General features: G+C 36.6%; 2 protein-coding genes across 3 annotated transcripts in view; one reads left to right on the forward strand and one right to left on the reverse strand.

Moving 5' to 3' along the window:
* Nucleotides 1–341: 341 nt before the first annotated feature.
* LOC117336742 (relaxin receptor 1-like) lies at nucleotides 342–2,548 on the forward strand. The gene is made up of 3 exons (XM_033897360.1): nucleotides 342–525; nucleotides 756–889; nucleotides 1,923–2,548. Exons 1-3 carry the CDS (start codon nucleotides 453–455, stop codon nucleotides 1,995–1,997), a joined length of 282 nt encoding a protein of 93 aa, XP_033753251.1. The 5' UTR covers nucleotides 342–452; the 3' UTR covers nucleotides 1,998–2,548.
* Nucleotides 2,549–5,878: 3,330 nt separating this feature from the next.
* Nucleotides 5,879–16,807, reverse strand: part of LOC117336179 (G-protein coupled receptor GRL101-like) — a 29,550-nt gene continuing 18,621 nt past the window's right edge. For both annotated transcript variants that reach the window (XM_033896576.1, XM_033896577.1), the window contains 6 exons: nucleotides 14,251–14,367; nucleotides 11,555–13,132; nucleotides 10,946–11,076; nucleotides 9,353–9,395; nucleotides 8,793–9,019; nucleotides 5,879–7,113 (listed from right to left, as the gene is read on the reverse strand). In XM_033896576.1, coding sequence (XP_033752467.1) covers nucleotides 6,988–7,113; nucleotides 8,793–9,019; nucleotides 9,353–9,395; nucleotides 10,946–11,076; nucleotides 11,555–13,132; nucleotides 14,251–14,367 — 2,222 coding nt within the window. In that variant the 3' untranslated portion in view covers nucleotides 5,879–6,987. The remainder of the gene's footprint in view (nucleotides 7,114–8,792; nucleotides 9,020–9,352; nucleotides 9,396–10,945; nucleotides 11,077–11,554; nucleotides 13,133–14,250; nucleotides 14,368–16,807) is intronic.

A 16,807-nucleotide genomic window follows, 5' to 3' on the forward strand; every position in this document is an offset into this window, starting at 1 on the left:
AATATGCCTGGAATGACAAGAAGTGGAGAAACAGTATCTTATGTACGACGGCAGGTATATTATCTTCAGTATCCAGAGAAATGTCGACATTTCTTATTCTAATGGTGACCTTCGACAGACTAATTGTAATAATCTTCCCCCTGTCCCGTCTCTCCCGATGGAGCATCTCATGGAAACAGACATTGTTTATCTCCGTGTCATTATGGATTGTTTCTGTCATACTTGCAGTAATCCCAATTCTTGCTATGCAGTCCTACTTTAAAGGAGAATTCTACTCCCAGTCAAGCGTGTGTCTTGCCCTACCTCTAACAGGAAAAGAGAAGCCAGGGACAGGATTTGTTTGCCTCAACAGTATATTTTTTGTAGTTATATTTGTAGGTCAAATAAGCATTTTCATCAGTTTGAAGAAAAGTGGTCGACGCATTTCATCATCGCAAAACCGCCAACGAGAGATGTCTGTAGCAATAACTCTGTTCTTTGTGGTGATGACGGACTTCTGCTGCTGGTGTCCTATTGGTATCATGGGTAGGTTTCTAAAAATCTATCTTCCTATAAGATTTTATTTTCACACCAGTATAAACTCCCAACTGATACGTCATTTAATAATTCAACATCTTAAGAAAAAAATGTTACTGGAGAAACAAAAATAATAACACCAATGTTCAATGTAATCATATCGATACCTAACTTACAGAATTCTAATTAACATAGACATAAGTCTGAGGTTACATAAACGAGAATTTCATTTGTTTAAGGAGTGGTCTCGAGATATGGAGTTAAAATCCCGGATGACGTGTATGCCTGGGTGATGGTATTCGTCCTACCTATCAATGCCGCCATCAATCCGTTTTTGTACACTGCTTCCGCTGTTTGGAGGAAGAGACGGAAGGTAAGCTTATGATGACATCTTTAGTGGCAGCCCGCACGCGAAACCAATGAACCGCTGAAACTGGTGCTTGTCAATGGCAATATAGACATGGGAAATGGTTGAAAATTTAACAATTCGTTGAAAAGGGACACCACAAAATTATGACATATTTCATAATTAGCATTGGCGGGTTGGAATCATTTCGCGAACATATGATTGTTCAAACGACAGTTGATATATTTTGTTTCTGAAGCAAGTGATAGGGATACCCGTATTCATGATCACCATCAATGTGTTACTGTAAATTGAGATATCTTCGTTGCGGTTATATTTTGGTATATTTGGCATATTTGTGTTAATTGACGAAACATGAACGTCGGAATGTGCCAAAATTTGACACAGGGTTGATTGAATCGTCAAATTTAGTAACACTGACATAAAAACCATTCTGATTTGACCAAAACAAAATATCCCCATTTACGGTAATACCCTAAAATGTGACGGGGCCAAACTAGATACATTTTACTTCAGACTCTTACCGCTGTTTTACTTCTTTATTTACTTATTTACTTACTTATTTTACTTACATTATTTTCACGCTTAACATCTCTTTATGTTCATGGGTTATATATGTAGATATATGTAGGCCTGGAATTTCCAATAAATTAAGTATCTCTTCACTATTAACATCTATTTGATGCTGTACTTGTTAGCATGATATCCCTAATTGATACTTCTCGAGGTGTGAAGTATATTGTGTCATCAGCAAATTTACAATTTGGTGGCGCAAATCAGACGTTCGCCGCTGGTTTGATTCTTTGTTATGTTAAATAAGTTAATTGCGACTTAGAAAAAAACTTCTCGAAAACCTTTACTTATTCAAACACATATTATAAACGTCTTGTTAATCATTAATTCTGTTCAAAATGGTGTTGAAGATTTGTAGTTTTTTTCGGAAATCTGGCCAGACATCAGTTTACAACGCTGTACTATAGTATAATGGTTCTACTCGATACATTTGACATTTCTTAAATGTTATTTCGTTTTGTTTTAGATACGCCCCCCGACGGCGCCACCGATAAAACAGATGTTACCGGTCATTACCAGGACCACAACGGCGGAAAATTGAACAATCAAGAAAATATCTATTGTTCACATTGTTTAAAATTACAAGCTTTAAAGAATTTTTAGTGTCGTCATCTTTAAATAAAAAAAAAAACCCGTTAACAAATACAACACTACCAATAGTGTTGTGTATACTAGTGACTAAAGGGAAACAACACCTACAGAAATTTGCTACTCAAGTGTAAAAGCTCTGAAGACGTCATATGTAATAGAAGGTTTTAGGCATTTTTAAAACGTTCCAGACGGTATATAATGTACAGTTCTTACAAACGTTTACTAACAAGTGTACTGTTTGCAAGAAAACTTTTAGAGAATTTCAAAAAAGAATGTACCTCAAAGATTTGGCATTATAGTATAAATACCATGAGAAACAAACTGGTTTACAATTATTAATTGCTGGGAACTTTGAATTATTGATAAAAACCATTAATTCTGACGAGATGGATAGGAAAGGATCAGTCAAGAAAAACAACTATAATGATTACAGTGTTGACATAATTATTACCTTGTACACCACTTAATTGTGCATTATCTCTGTAATTTGTATAGTTTTCAATAAATCATTAAATTGTGTTTTGAAGCTAGCTGTTTGTTTTCATTTTTCTGTTATTATCACGTAACAAGAAATGTGTGATAAAAAATGTGGCATGTGATATATTATTGTAGATATGGTAAACAAGGCGTCACGTGATATATAAATGCTATAAATATGTTGATTCGTCGTATATTAATAGACATTTGATAACTAAGGTGACACATGTTATATTAAAGGACATGTGATAGATAAGGTAACACGTGACATATTAATAGACATGTAATAAAGAAGGTGTCACGTGATATATTAAAAGAGATGTGATAAACAAAGTGGGAAGTGATATATAAATTGATATATGATAAACAAGATAAAACGTGATATATTAATAGACATGCCATAAATAAGGTGACACGTGATGTAAAAATGGACACGTGATAGAAGTTTAATGACACAACCAATATGATATTTTACAGTGTGATGATTTCATGACTCTACTGCCCAGTTCATTATCACTGACACCAAGTTCGAAAATACGCTTTGTTGTATAACGTCAAGAAGATTATGATAAAGACGAAACATCCTTCAGAGTAAATCGAATATTTTACCATCTCGAACACTTTGTGAGACAGTGCTAGCAAGCTCTCTGAGTGACAGGGAGGTCATCAAAACGTCACACTCTTAAATATCATATTGGTTGTGTTATATTACTTCTATCATATTGACTTTACAAAACTAAAGAAAATGTTCCAGATTAATGGACATGTGCTTAACAAGGCGACAAGTGAAAACTTGATGGACATTTGATACTACTTTGACACATGCTATATTAAAAGACATGTGAGGAACAAGGTGACACGGGCTACATTAATGGACATGTTGTACACAAAGTTGCACGTGATATATTAATGGACATGTCGTACACAAAGTAGCACGTGATATATTAATGGACATGTGATAACATAGTGAAACACAATACATTAGTAAGATTACTCAATACAGGGACACTTGGTAAGTAAGTTGATACGAGGGAGATTTGATATGTTGTGAGCTTCGTACTGAAGGGGGATAATCAAGGATGTTCCTTTTAAGTCCTGCCATTCTCAGACTACATAGGGCCTGTACCCAAGGACTGGTCGCATTTGGTTTGTTTATATAGACGAGGTAGCATTCTAAAGTAAACAAGAGAGGCAGTTTGCAAAATGAAGGAACTCTGTGAAAGAGCAGTGCTCCAATGTTTGCATTAAAATGGTTTAACACCTAAAGATACCCATAAGGATATGGCAGCAACGCCAGGGAAATATGACACTTCATATGCTAGTGAAAAAGTGAGTTGCAGAATTTGAAGTGCACCGACAGAGCACTTGAGGATAACCCCGTCCTAGACGGCATGTCAATGTTGCAATCCCGGAATTGGTCAATGAAGTTCATAATATTGTTATGTGGAAACACAACGCGAAACCTGCAGATATACTGTATCTTGTAGAACGCTTACAGTTAAATGTTGGTATATTCAATATTGCGTTGAAACCACGGCGTCCATTGTTGCCATGACAGTCAATCCCGGCTTCGATTAGGAAAGCGGTGACAAAGTGAAAGTATTCTTGTATGCGTAATTTGCCGTTTTTTCTAAAAGAATATTCATAGCTGGTAAAATTTTATGTTTCTTTACCATATCTCATCAATAAATATTATGTTGTGTTCCTGGTAATGACCGGTAAATGCTGTTGTATCGGTGGCGCTGTCGGCGTTCGTACCTAAAACAAAACGAAATAACATTTCCAGACGTTTCAATGTATCGAATTGATCCAGCATACTATAGTACATTTTTACTTGTTTTAGGTACGAACGCCGACAGCGCCACCGATACAACAGCATTTACCGGTCATTACCAGGAACACAACGTTGAAAAATTAAACAATCAAGAAAGTAGTAATTGCTCACATTGTTTGAAATTAATTGCTTTAAAGAATCTTGTTGTCATCTGTTAAGAAAATGAAATAAATACGTTTACAAATACCACAACACTTTCTATCGAAATTAAAACCTACCCAAAGTTAGCGTCGACCTGATTGAAATGATAGTCTAAGGACTGACAAACGCCAGATGAGCGTGTGTTGTTGTCACCAGAATTTGTTCTTTGCTCCACTTTCTCTTAAAACGTCGGGGATAACGGTGATCTGCTTTATAACGATACTTTTTACCTGTCTAATCCGATTCCTTATGTGATAAAATGTTTCGGTCGTATTAGACAGGTGACATATAGCTGTTTATGTGACAGAAACAAAAATACTCCGGAGCTCGTACACTAACTTAACGGCAACAGCCCAGCGGGAATAAACATTTAAAGTCAGAAACGTCCAATCGTGGTAGCATTGTGTATGTTATATTAGCCATCTTAGTAACCACACCTATGAAATAGCACACTTGTTTCTAATACAGGAATGCATATTTGAGTATCCAAGAGGAGCGGACAGACAATCTGGTTTTGATAGAGTGGGATTCTAATGGTATACTTTATAATATTATTTAAGGCATTCTTTCAATGTATTTAATCTATTTCGGTTTCTCATTTCTCGGTGTAAACAAAAGGGATGGATGGGAATATATTAGTTAGAGGAAACAAACACAATCAGTAAAAAAAATCAGTGCTGTGTCCTTTCAAATTCTGGGCTAAAGCTTGAAGGATGTCAAAACTATATCTTGTTGCCTTCTCTTTGGTCCTGTGCTTAGCTGTTATGGTGGACCGTGGACGTTAAAATCTGTGTTAATGATTTTATAAAAATATATCATGGGTGTATGTGCAATAGTTTAGAATATTTGACACGAGGTACTGGTAATCGACCGAGGAGTTATAGCACGAGGCCTTCACTTTAAATGTCGGACATCAATTTACAACGCTGTACTATAGTATAGTATAGGTCTTCGTTCTCGTACAATAGAACCTCGGTCGATTACTTGTACCGAGGGTCAAATAATCTGGACTATTGCACTGACACACATGATATACTTGTTTACTACATAATCACTTAAACAAGGTTAAAATCACTGACATCCCGATTTTCCTGTAGGCATAGAAGTCACCATGACTGTTGTCGACAGTGTTGGCATCTGAGAGACATGGATGTTTGAAAGGGTAGGACGTAATTCCGAAACATCACAGGTGTTAAATAGTTTGCACTTGACCAAATTCCAAAGCGTCACATGTGTTCAATAATTCGCACGTCACCGTGCAATAGTCACTTTAGCCATGCAACAGTTCAAAATATAGCTTATGTGTATAGTAAAGTAAAATCAAACGCATTATATAAAAAAAATTCGTAAATAAAGAAAAATGAACTACAATTCACAAAGAACATTACATTGTAACAGGATGTTTATTCAACAAGATAAAAAGAGATGAAAAAAAAAGTTGCATGAAGATGAAACAGTTTTATTAAGTTGAGTTGATCAATAGGGTAATACGTAAAACAATGGACACGTGATAAGGTGATACGTAATCCATAAGGTAACCCGGGATACAAATGTGACACGTGATAATAAAGTATACATTAATGGAATAAACGTGATAACAAAGAAACACGTGATAAATTAATGGACGTGTGATCAATGTGACACGTGATATATTAATGGACATGTGATAAAGGTGACACGTGATATATTAACGGACATGTGATGAATGTGACACGTGATATATTAACGGACATGTGATAAATGTGACACGTGATAAATTAATGGACATGTGATAAATGTGACACGTGATATATTAATGGACATGTGATGAATGTGACACGTGATAAATTAATGGACATGTGATAAATGTGACACGTGATATATTAATGGACATATGATTAATGTGACACGTGATAAATTAATGGACATGTGATGAATGTGACACGTGATCTATTAATGGACATGTGATAAATGTGACACGTGATACATTAACGGACATGAGATAAAGTTGACACGTGATATATTAAAGGACATGTATTAAACAAGGCGAAAGGATAAATTAAAAATTCAAAAGATTGTAAAATTTGAACACACAACTAAAATATATTATTTATATATTCTTCAACTATAGGTCGATGCGACAGCGACAGTCAGAAAACCTTAAATATTTTCCATAAATATTCATAACAGACTGTTTCGAGATTTAATGATAAAACATCAAAGACTCTGAGAATAAAGTTTTAAAAACGGCACTTTCAGAAGAAAAGTATAACAAATAACAAATACTGATATCTAATGCCACAGTAAGAACGTGAATTGTTCGTGAATTACTGAGTTGTTCATTGATAATAAATGTCGTAATTTTGCACGAGATAGATTATGTTTCCGTGGTAGCATAATGACGAAATAACGGACACATGGCCAGTAACAAATGGCATGAACATGGATTATTGCTTGAGTATGTAGAATTCGGCGCTCGATTTCTTCATATCGAGGCCTGATGATGTTTTCACGGAAGTTTGATTTTCCTCAGCAGCGCCTTCACTACCACACCGAGGTCGTTGATATCCTTCAGCTGTTCCGAATCTCGAGACACTTGGTGGTGATCCATTGAAAATACTGCATCTGTCACTCTCTGTTAACAAAAAACAAAATATCGTGAAAATTTCACATCTGCTACTTTATGTAAACGTTAACATATATCGTAAAAATTCCACGTCTGCTACTCTACGTAAACGTAAACATATATCGTGAAAATTCCACATCTGCTTCTCTACGTAAACGTTAGTATATATCGTGAAAATTCCACATCTGCTTCTCTACGTAAACGTTAGCATATATCGTGAAAATTCCACATCTGCTACTCTACGTAAACGTTAGCATATATCGTGAAAATTCCACATCTGCTACTCTACGTAAACGTAAACATATATCGTGAAAATTCCACATCTGCTTCTCTACGTCAACGTAAACATATATCGTGAAAATTCCACATCTGCTTCTCTACGTAAACGTTAGCATATATCGTGAAAATTCCACATCCGCTTCTCTACGTAAAGGTAAACATATATCGTGAAAATTCCACATCTGCTACTCTACGTAAACGTTAGCGTATATCGTGAAAATTCCACGTCTGCTACTCTACGTAAAACGTTAACGTAAACATATATCGTGAAAATTCCACATCTGCTTCTCTACGTAAACGTTAGCATATATCGTGAAAATTCCACATCTGCTACTCTACGTAAACGTAAACATATATCGTGAAAATTCCACATATGCTACTCTACGTAAACGTAAACATATATCGTGAAAATTCCACATCTGCTACTCTACGTCAACGTTAGCATATATCGTGAAAATTCCACATCTGCTACTCTACGTAAACGTAAACATATATCGTGAAAATTCCACATATGCTACTCTACGTAAACGTAAACATATATCGTGAAAATTCCACATCTGCTACTCTACGTAAACGTTAGCATATATCGTGAAAATTCCACATCTGCTACTCTACGTAAACGTTAACATATATCGTAAAAATTCCACATCTGCTACTCTACGTAAAACGTTAACGTAAATATATATCGTGAAAATTCCGAATCTTTATAAGGGAAAGCATAGAATTTGTCATTAATTTATGCAAACGTAAGACACACATCATACAATCTAAGTACCAATGATCGTTTTCAACATTAACAATGGTCACATAATTTTTCCATTTCCGTTTCTGTTTTTCTTTTTGAAGAATCAACATCAATGCATTTCGGTTTAGAATTGACTACGAAGTATTATTATAGCGATACCCGTTCATCTCATAAAAATCTGAGGTAGTAATGAGTTTTTATTCAGCAAGTATAATGTATTTGGTCTGAGGAATATTCATTTTGACTTGGATCTTCGATAAATAAATAGAGATGAATGCAAATACTGAAGGGAGACGAAAACATCCTCGACCATCGGTAGAATGTGACAGGGGACGCATTCTTCATTCATTCAGATATGTGGATGTGGTTAAAAAGTAGATTTCTAAAGGTGAATCCTAATCCAAACAAATGGCTATCAAGGAAATGTCAAAACAAATTACAGGTAATTGCGGAATGTGACATGCAATTCTCAAATCGGAACCGTTCGGCAGATTCCGTACCATTTTCTCTTGTACGGAAAGTGCCGATTATTCCTGGGTGCACAAATCTCCTGCATGGCGATTAAAGAAGACTGATATTCATGCCTTTAACTCTAGCAACAGTCCATTTAGTGGATTAATTACACGGGTGGCACATTTGCATCAGTTTTGAGTATGTTACTCACGTTATTCTTCAAAGATATTTCAATGGATTCAGCAGAAATATTTCCATGGACTAGTTCTTGTTTGTGAAGGTAGACCAAACTTTCCGACAAACGGTGGACGATGTTGAATGCATCTTTCACACGTACTTCTGTTTCAGAGTCACGCAGATACTCCACGAGTGGCTTGCTCCCCCTTTTAAGGCGGAATGTTTTCAACACGTCCAAAACGACATTGGTCATCTCAGTTTCTAAACAAAACAATGATCTTATATATATATAAAAGTATTGATTAAAATTAAAAAAAAAAAAAAATAATAATTAATTAATAAAAGAAAAGGGTACTATTTATTTTTTGAAAACAACAAAAGTGTTTATTTCCCTGAATTTCATTTTGTATAAATCTTGTCTGTTTTCAGTTAAATATAGCATTACCTATTAGGAATGTGTCAGAAAAACAAAATTAGAATATGCATGCTCAACTCCTCCAACTAACGATGAAGAAATGAACTTTTCTAAAGAGTGACCAGAACCCCTAAATCAAGAACCCTTAAGAAAGTCATTCCTGGTGAGGATATTCTCACCTGATTTCACGCCACCATACGTGGAGTATCGTTGGCGCTGGCTCTGTAACAGGAAAATGAAAACAAAAAAATAAACACATAGTTCAAGATTTTTAAAATATCAAAGAGTATGAAACCTCCTTATCAATGTAATAATTTCGCAACTATATAAGGTATACTGCGTCACGTACGTATGCTTTTGCACACAAAATGTTTTTTGATATAGTTTTATCACGAACGATGAAAACAAGAATGAAAATAACTGCAGGACATTACATGCACGCAGCATATGGAATAAAAAAAACCCCACATAATTTTACCCTATACATGCAGTGCATTTGTTAAGGTTTTATTTGGCTTGCTTGATTTATCTCCTCATGAATAATCAGTGTCGTTATTGAGGGCGAGTCTACTTGTAGTATTTGGTGGCGAATGCGCATCAAAGGTCACCAGGCGCAGTGAAGATGAAGTGACTGACGCACAGACATAGCCAAAACACCACAGGGTGACCCGTGATGTATGTATCAATGATCACCGTAACCTTGATGTCAGTATCCCTGAAGTCAGTATCCTTGATGTCAATATCCATAATGTCAGCTTTCATTATGTCAGTATTTTTGATATCAGTATCTATGATGTCAGTATCCCTGATGTCAATATCCCTGATGTCAGTATCCCTGATATCAATATCCCTGATGTCAGTATCCCTGATGTCAGGATTCCTGATGTTAGTATCCCTGATGTCAATATCCCTGATGTCAGTATCCTTGATGTCAATATCCCTGATGTCAGTATCCTTGATGTCAGTATCCCTGATGTCAGTATCCCTGATGTTAGTATCCTTGATGTTAGTATCCCTGATGTCAATATCCCTGATGTCAGGATTCCTGATGTCAGTATCCCTGATGTCAATATCCCTGATGTCAGTATCCCTGATGTCAATATCCCTGATGTCAGTATCCTTGATGTCAGTATCCCTGATGTCAATATCCCTGATGTCAGTATCCTTGATGTCAGTATCCCTGATGTCAGTATCCCTGATGTTAGTATCCTTGATGTTAGTATCCCTGATGTCAATATCCCTGATGTCAGGATTCCTGATGTCAGTATCCCTTATGTCAGTATCCTTGATGTTAGTATCCCCGATGTCAATATCCCTGATGTCAGTATCCCTGATGTCAGTATCCATGATGTCAGTATTCCTGATGTAATTATCCCTGATGTCAGTTTCACTGATGTCAGTATCCATGATGTCAGTATCCATAATGTCAGTATTCCTGATGTAATTATCCCTGATGTCAGTTTCACTGATGTCAGTATCCCAGAGTAACACACATAACTGTACAGTAGGGATTGTTCCTTGAAGTAAATTGTCCAATAGTATAAGCTATACTAAGCTACTAAGCTATTAAGATCCCTTCTTCTTTGGAAGGCACACAAATAAATTAAAGACTGAAACATACAACGATTCTCCTTCAATACAATTTCGAATGGTTCCAAATACCAGTTTATCTGTAAACCTATATTATAAAGGACTTCAATATATGTTGGTGGCTGCTTGTCTACATTTATCATATAGGACGCACTTATAGTAACACACAGGTTATCGGCTACCTTTCTCTTTTTCCATGTGTTAGCAAATGTGTACAGGAAAGGGTTAAGCGCCGAATTGATGGGTAGAACCAATACCATGACCCAAGCGTACGCATCTCCCGACAAACTACCTCCTAAGGACGTCCATATACCTAAAAATAGAACAAAAAACACATCATTTACGTCATGTAGACATCTCCCGACAATCTACCTCCTAAAGACGACTATTTACATATAAAAAAAGAAGATAACACTATCAGCGTGTTTTATATATCTACCGACAAACGATAAACTAACTCCTAAGGACGGCCATACACCTACATAAAAGCGATAGAATCATCATTAACGTGTAGATATCTCTCGACAAACTACCTCCTAAGATCGCCTATATACAATAAAATAGAGAAATTATCAACACGGCGTTGTCATCTCCGGACAAGAAAGAGTTTCGTTCGAATTGGCTTTAAAATAATGATTTGTTTTGCAAAATTAAAGGTTTTTTTTCAAAATCGGTTCCTTCTCTGAATAATTTCTCCCCGCTGCACGTACAATTATTACACTTTAGTATCTAATATTTCAGTGGCGAAAGTCTAATCACAGTTTTAACTAAGAAGTATCAGTTTCACTTACCCAGGACGCCAATAGGAAACCAGCAGAAAAAGTCTGTAGCGACTACAGCAGTGAGAGCCCTTGCTACAGCGATATCCGTGTCCTGTTTATTTGTCGTCCTTCTCAGTGATAAGTGGGTCCGGCTCTTTCTGTATATCACAACCTGACACACTGCTATCACAAGAAAGATGATGAAGTTCAGCCCGACGAAGATAGCTACTGAATATGCTGAACCAGGTGTAGCGGAGTCAGACAGCGGAAGTGCGAGACACACACCGGAAGAGCTGTAAAATTCTCCCCGGAAGTAGTCCTTGAAGGTTGAAACCGGAAGTACGGCTACCACTATGGAGATAATCCATAGGAATACGGATGTGATTATCGCAGATTTCATTGTAAATTGTCGTAATGAAAATGGAAAAACTATAGCCATTGTTCTATCAAGAGTTATAAATAGAATGACGAAAGCGGATGCTTCACTTGATATTGTGGACAGAATTCCACTCACTGTGCATATAGTACTGTGTCGCCATGTCTTCTCCTCCCACACATAGCGATCTCTGTAAACTGCATCAGCAACGCCAATTATCATCATATAGATACCCATCAGGATATCGGAAAAACTCAAACTGATGACAAAAATGGAGTAACTTTTCGTCAGGTTTGCTCGGTCGTACTTTAATCGATAAACTAAAACAAACAAATTGCCGAAGACAGCACATAGCCCTATGATCCAAAGAGCGACTCTCAAAATAAACAGACGGATGAGATCGGTACACGAAGATATGCTGTCACGTGGAGCAAAACAGTTGGGATCCGTTACCGAGGCAGGTTTGGCACAACAAAGAGTGTATGAATCGACATATAAAACACTGAGGCTTGATAGGCCTTTAAAGATGTGTTCTGCTAACTGTATGTGATTGTTACGTAGATCAAGCGTCTTAACATAAGCTAGGTTATTAAATGTACCATGTTCTATCATTTCTATTTGGTTAGAGCTGAGATTCAAATTCGTGAGGGCATCACATTCTGCAAAGGTGTTCGAAGAGAGATTCCGAAGCTTTGAGCCAATAAGGCTTAATTCTTTCAGTAAATGTAAACCTGAAAACGCCGTGCCTTCAATGCTGACAATAGGATTACGATTCAAAATAAGATATTCTAAGTTTACAAGCATCGAGAATGTGTCTTCAGGTATGGTGTATATATCGTTGTAACTAAGATCAAGTGTAATGAGTGATTCGAGACCGACTAAAATAGAATGATTTCGAAAGGATAACGAATTGATTTGACAGTGTTGCATAGAAAGTGAGAAAATTGCTGGGAACTGAAGAGGGAGGTGTCCCGTCCAGTCAGAAAGACGAATCTGCACATTTAATCCTCGTATCGAGTTCGGAAGTTCACGAAATAAACTTGATGTTTTGATGCTATCGTCTACACAGTTGAAGATCAGACCCTGACAGGAACAACCGTCCGGGCAGATGACGTCACAGTGACGTTCGTCGTCGGCTCGAGGACAATGGCCAATCCCGTCACAGACCTGTTCCAACGGTATACATGATCTGCTATCTTGACATCGGAAATATCCTGGACAAGTAAAGGAGTCTGAAAAAAGAACATTGTAATAAAAACAATATTGAAAATAGATTCAACTTAAATCACTGGTCATTGAATGGCAAATTCGCTGTATCGTGTATCTGATTATCCTTACTATTGATGGGGCCTAACGTCCTTGTTCCGGCTATACCTGAGCCTAGGACACTGGTATGTCGGCTTTAAAAACTGTCATTTACATATGAAATAAATCAAAAATAAATTACGGTTCAAGACATAATGTTATATCTTTTAATTAACATTTTTATAAGACTTATTCCAAGGGGAGATTATTGTTACTGAAAGCGTAAAGTAGAAAAAAATAGCAATGAAAAAAAATATAATGTTGCCAACCTGAGGTAAATAATTATGACGTCACAGTAATCGCTCGGTGAATGAGTATATGTATGTATAATGTTTTATTAAATTTTGCGTTACAGTCTCCAATCGCCTCAATGTCAATCTGGCTGCATTTTTAAACTGATAGAGGCAGTCAAGACCACAGGACATGGTTGTTATGCCATTTTAACAAACATCATTCAAATGCTTTGCAATGAGATATGAATGAATCAAACGCAGCACAGATTTTGATCTAGAACAATTGCGTTACTATGACGTCATTTTGACGCTATGCTGATTATCGTCACAGAAAGGCTTTGTTACTGTGTGTCAGATTGGTTACAAATCAATCACATAAAGGAATTTGACTAAAAATGATATTCTATCAAATGAACACACAGGTGAATTGGATGAAATAAAGGACGTATTTATTTAACAACGACAGAATTTTAACATACATTATATAAATGTTAATATAAAAATCCAACGCTTGTTAGATTGTATTTTTTCTCGCTTCGAAATATGGGCGTCATTATTTTTATCTGTCCCCTAGATTGCATTTATAAGACAATAAATATAATCCAATAAGCGTGTGATTGTTAAATATACATTTATGTAATCTGCACAATTTACATTTCTATCTGGTAGGACAGCATCATTGTTACATTTTATGTAGCTATAACATTGCGTTATGTCCAGTAATATTATATATAACCGATAGACAATAGGACAACCGCTGCAATCGCTTTTTAATAGCGTAATATGACGTCACACACGTTTGATATACGTACCACAGTTTATCTCGTCCTCACTATTCGGACAGTGTGGTACGCCATCACACAAAAACCTGGCATGGATACAGAAGGAATTGGGGCATTTCATAAAGTTCGCTGGACAAGAAAATGTTTCTGAAATGAAAGAAATAAATAAATTGAATTTCTGTACTTTTGTGTGGATTGGGACACCGATTCTTTTGTACAGCTAGAAGACAAGTCTTTCATTGGAGCTAACGATCCTGGGTTGTGGTTGTCTTTTGGGGCAAAGACTTTGTGAAGAAGGGAGTAGGGTAAAAGTAGAGAGTATAAGGTCACCTTATTAGCTTAGGCTAGCGGCAATTTCCCTTCAGCCCAGTTGAAGGATGTTTGCCTTGAGACGGGAGGTTGCTTGTTCGAGCCCCAGCGCGGGTAGGGTATTTGTGATTATTCCTTCCTATTACAGATATCGTGCCGTTGACCACTTCAAGTGAAAGCTATAGGAGGTTGGGAGGCCTCTCCTGGAGCTAAAGAACCTAGGTTGCGGTTGTCTTTTAGGGCGAAGAATTTGTAAAGGAGGAAGAAGTGCACAAGTAAAGAACATGTGGTCAACTTACTAGCTCAGACTAGCGGGAATTTCCCTTTAGCGTAGTGGTAGGGTGATAGAATGAAAGGTCACTAGTTCGAGCCCCAGTGTTGGGAAGGTATTTTCGTTACTCATTCCTATTGTATATATAGAGGTTCCCAAACGAGTAGAGATTGTTTATCATTTTTATCCAACTCTCGTTAGTTGCAACTAACGAGAGTTGGATAAAAATGATAAACAATCATCACGAGCAGGGGAACTTGTTTATCCCATAACTTCTTTACTTACAAATGTAAGCATGTCAAGTTCAAATTCTCCCAACGTAGCAACTAAATTCCGTGAACCAAATCACTACGGGACAAAATATAGTTCGTTATGAACGAAAGCTTATCATCTATTTTAGATGTACGACTCATATCTTCTGTACTTTATTTGTAAATGATATTATTTTACAAAACGAAATGTAAGTTTGAAAGTCCTTGTATCTGTGTAATTTATTAATAGGTAACTTGTTTAAAAAACTCCGCTCGAAATATTCGAAGACGACACCGTCATCGATATCGCGAAGTTGAACGTCACCGCTGAATATTAGACTAATCATGTCAGATTCAATTATTGGTCCTTTCCTGGATTTCGTAGGTATGCTATTACTGGTTATTGTGATGTTAAATGTTCATTCTGAGATTTATTCATTCAAGACATCGTGCATTTCAACAAATATTTCGGAAACCGAGCTTGAGTGTTGAGCAAGCCTAACAATTATGTAGTTAGTTTACGTTTGTCACTGTCAGTTTGTTTACACGAAATCTCGCCAGTTTACTGACATGAGACAAATGTTCAAAGATGATTTTTAAATTTTTGTGTTTGGGATAAATATATTCGTAATAAAGGTAAGTGGAATGATAAGAAAACTTGTGTTTTTTCGTTGATTTTTTTTCTGTTCCGTACCGAATGACACCCAACTAAAAGGGAAGCTGCCTAACAGTTACGTTAGATGGTGCGACCGTTTCATTCAAATGACTACGATTTAGAGACAACGATATAACCATTTTGTATTACATTTGTTCATTGTTTTGATAATTCATTCATTGCAATCAAGATCCGCTGCATATCTAGAATCAAGGGGGGGGGGGGGGGGGGGGGGGTGTCAGTTTTAATTCGCTACTTGTAGGCCTATAATCGATGCAATATCTCGCCTCCGTCGTCTATTTTACCATCATCAAATTATATTTCGTACGACTCAAACCCCAGATTAATCGTTCCATGAGGACACCCGGGGACCCCTCTCATCCAGTTTAATATGCTAATTGTTGAGCACAACACGTGTCCATGCTGATCTTTTGAAGACAGACGGCAAAAAAAAGAGAAGATAAGTGAGAGTAGTAAATATATATATAGTCCGTGGTCAAAGGCCAGAGGTTAGCCAATCAGATTCGTTGGAGGTCACACATGACCAATCAGAGGCTTAGAAAGTGGTTACACACTGCGGTGTGTAAACAAAAACAATAACACACTGCTACGAATTTTATCACGTGCCATATCAGTTGTGAAACAAGCGTGGTTATGGGATAAATAAAGATATTAAAACACGAATGTCAGATTCTATTCCTCATATAGCACGAAGAACAAGATTACCCTTTCAATACTTATCTGCCATATAAAGGCTTGACCAAGGACATATTTGTTCCTGCCGTGATCATAGCGTGACGTCATTCACTATAGCCTGACGTCACAGTAGTGCTTCAAAAGTGAAACTATTCTCATTGCTATGATAACTGTACGTATGACATATCGGTATTGTTATGTGGATAATATACACGTCAAATTACTATATGTAGTAATGAACGTAATATATATATCGATGGTGACGATTTCCCTTACTTAATCTTCAAACAATCTAAACCAGATATGATGGATTTGTCACATTTATCAAGAGCCGTGACAGGTATTAAGTGTGCATTTACAATGTATCTTAAAAGACAAACTTATGATCAATATAATGGCGTCATA

Source organism: Pecten maximus, chromosome 10 (assembly GCF_902652985.1).
Source record: "Pecten maximus chromosome 10, xPecMax1.1, whole genome shotgun sequence".
In the NCBI taxonomy this organism is placed as follows: domain Eukaryota; kingdom Metazoa; phylum Mollusca; class Bivalvia; order Pectinida; family Pectinidae; genus Pecten; species Pecten maximus.

Coding starts and splice junctions, on each gene's coding strand:
- LOC117336742 (XM_033897360.1), top strand. CDS start 453: ATGTCTGTAGCAATAACTCTGTTCTTTGTGGTGATGACGGACTTCTGC. Junction 526..755: donor GTGTCCTATTGGTATCATGG/GTAGGTTTCTAA, acceptor CATTTGTTTAAG/GAGTGGTCTCGAGATATGGA. Junction 890..1,922: donor TTTGGAGGAAGAGACGGAAG/GTAAGCTTATGA, acceptor GTTTTGTTTTAG/ATACGCCCCCCGACGGCGCC.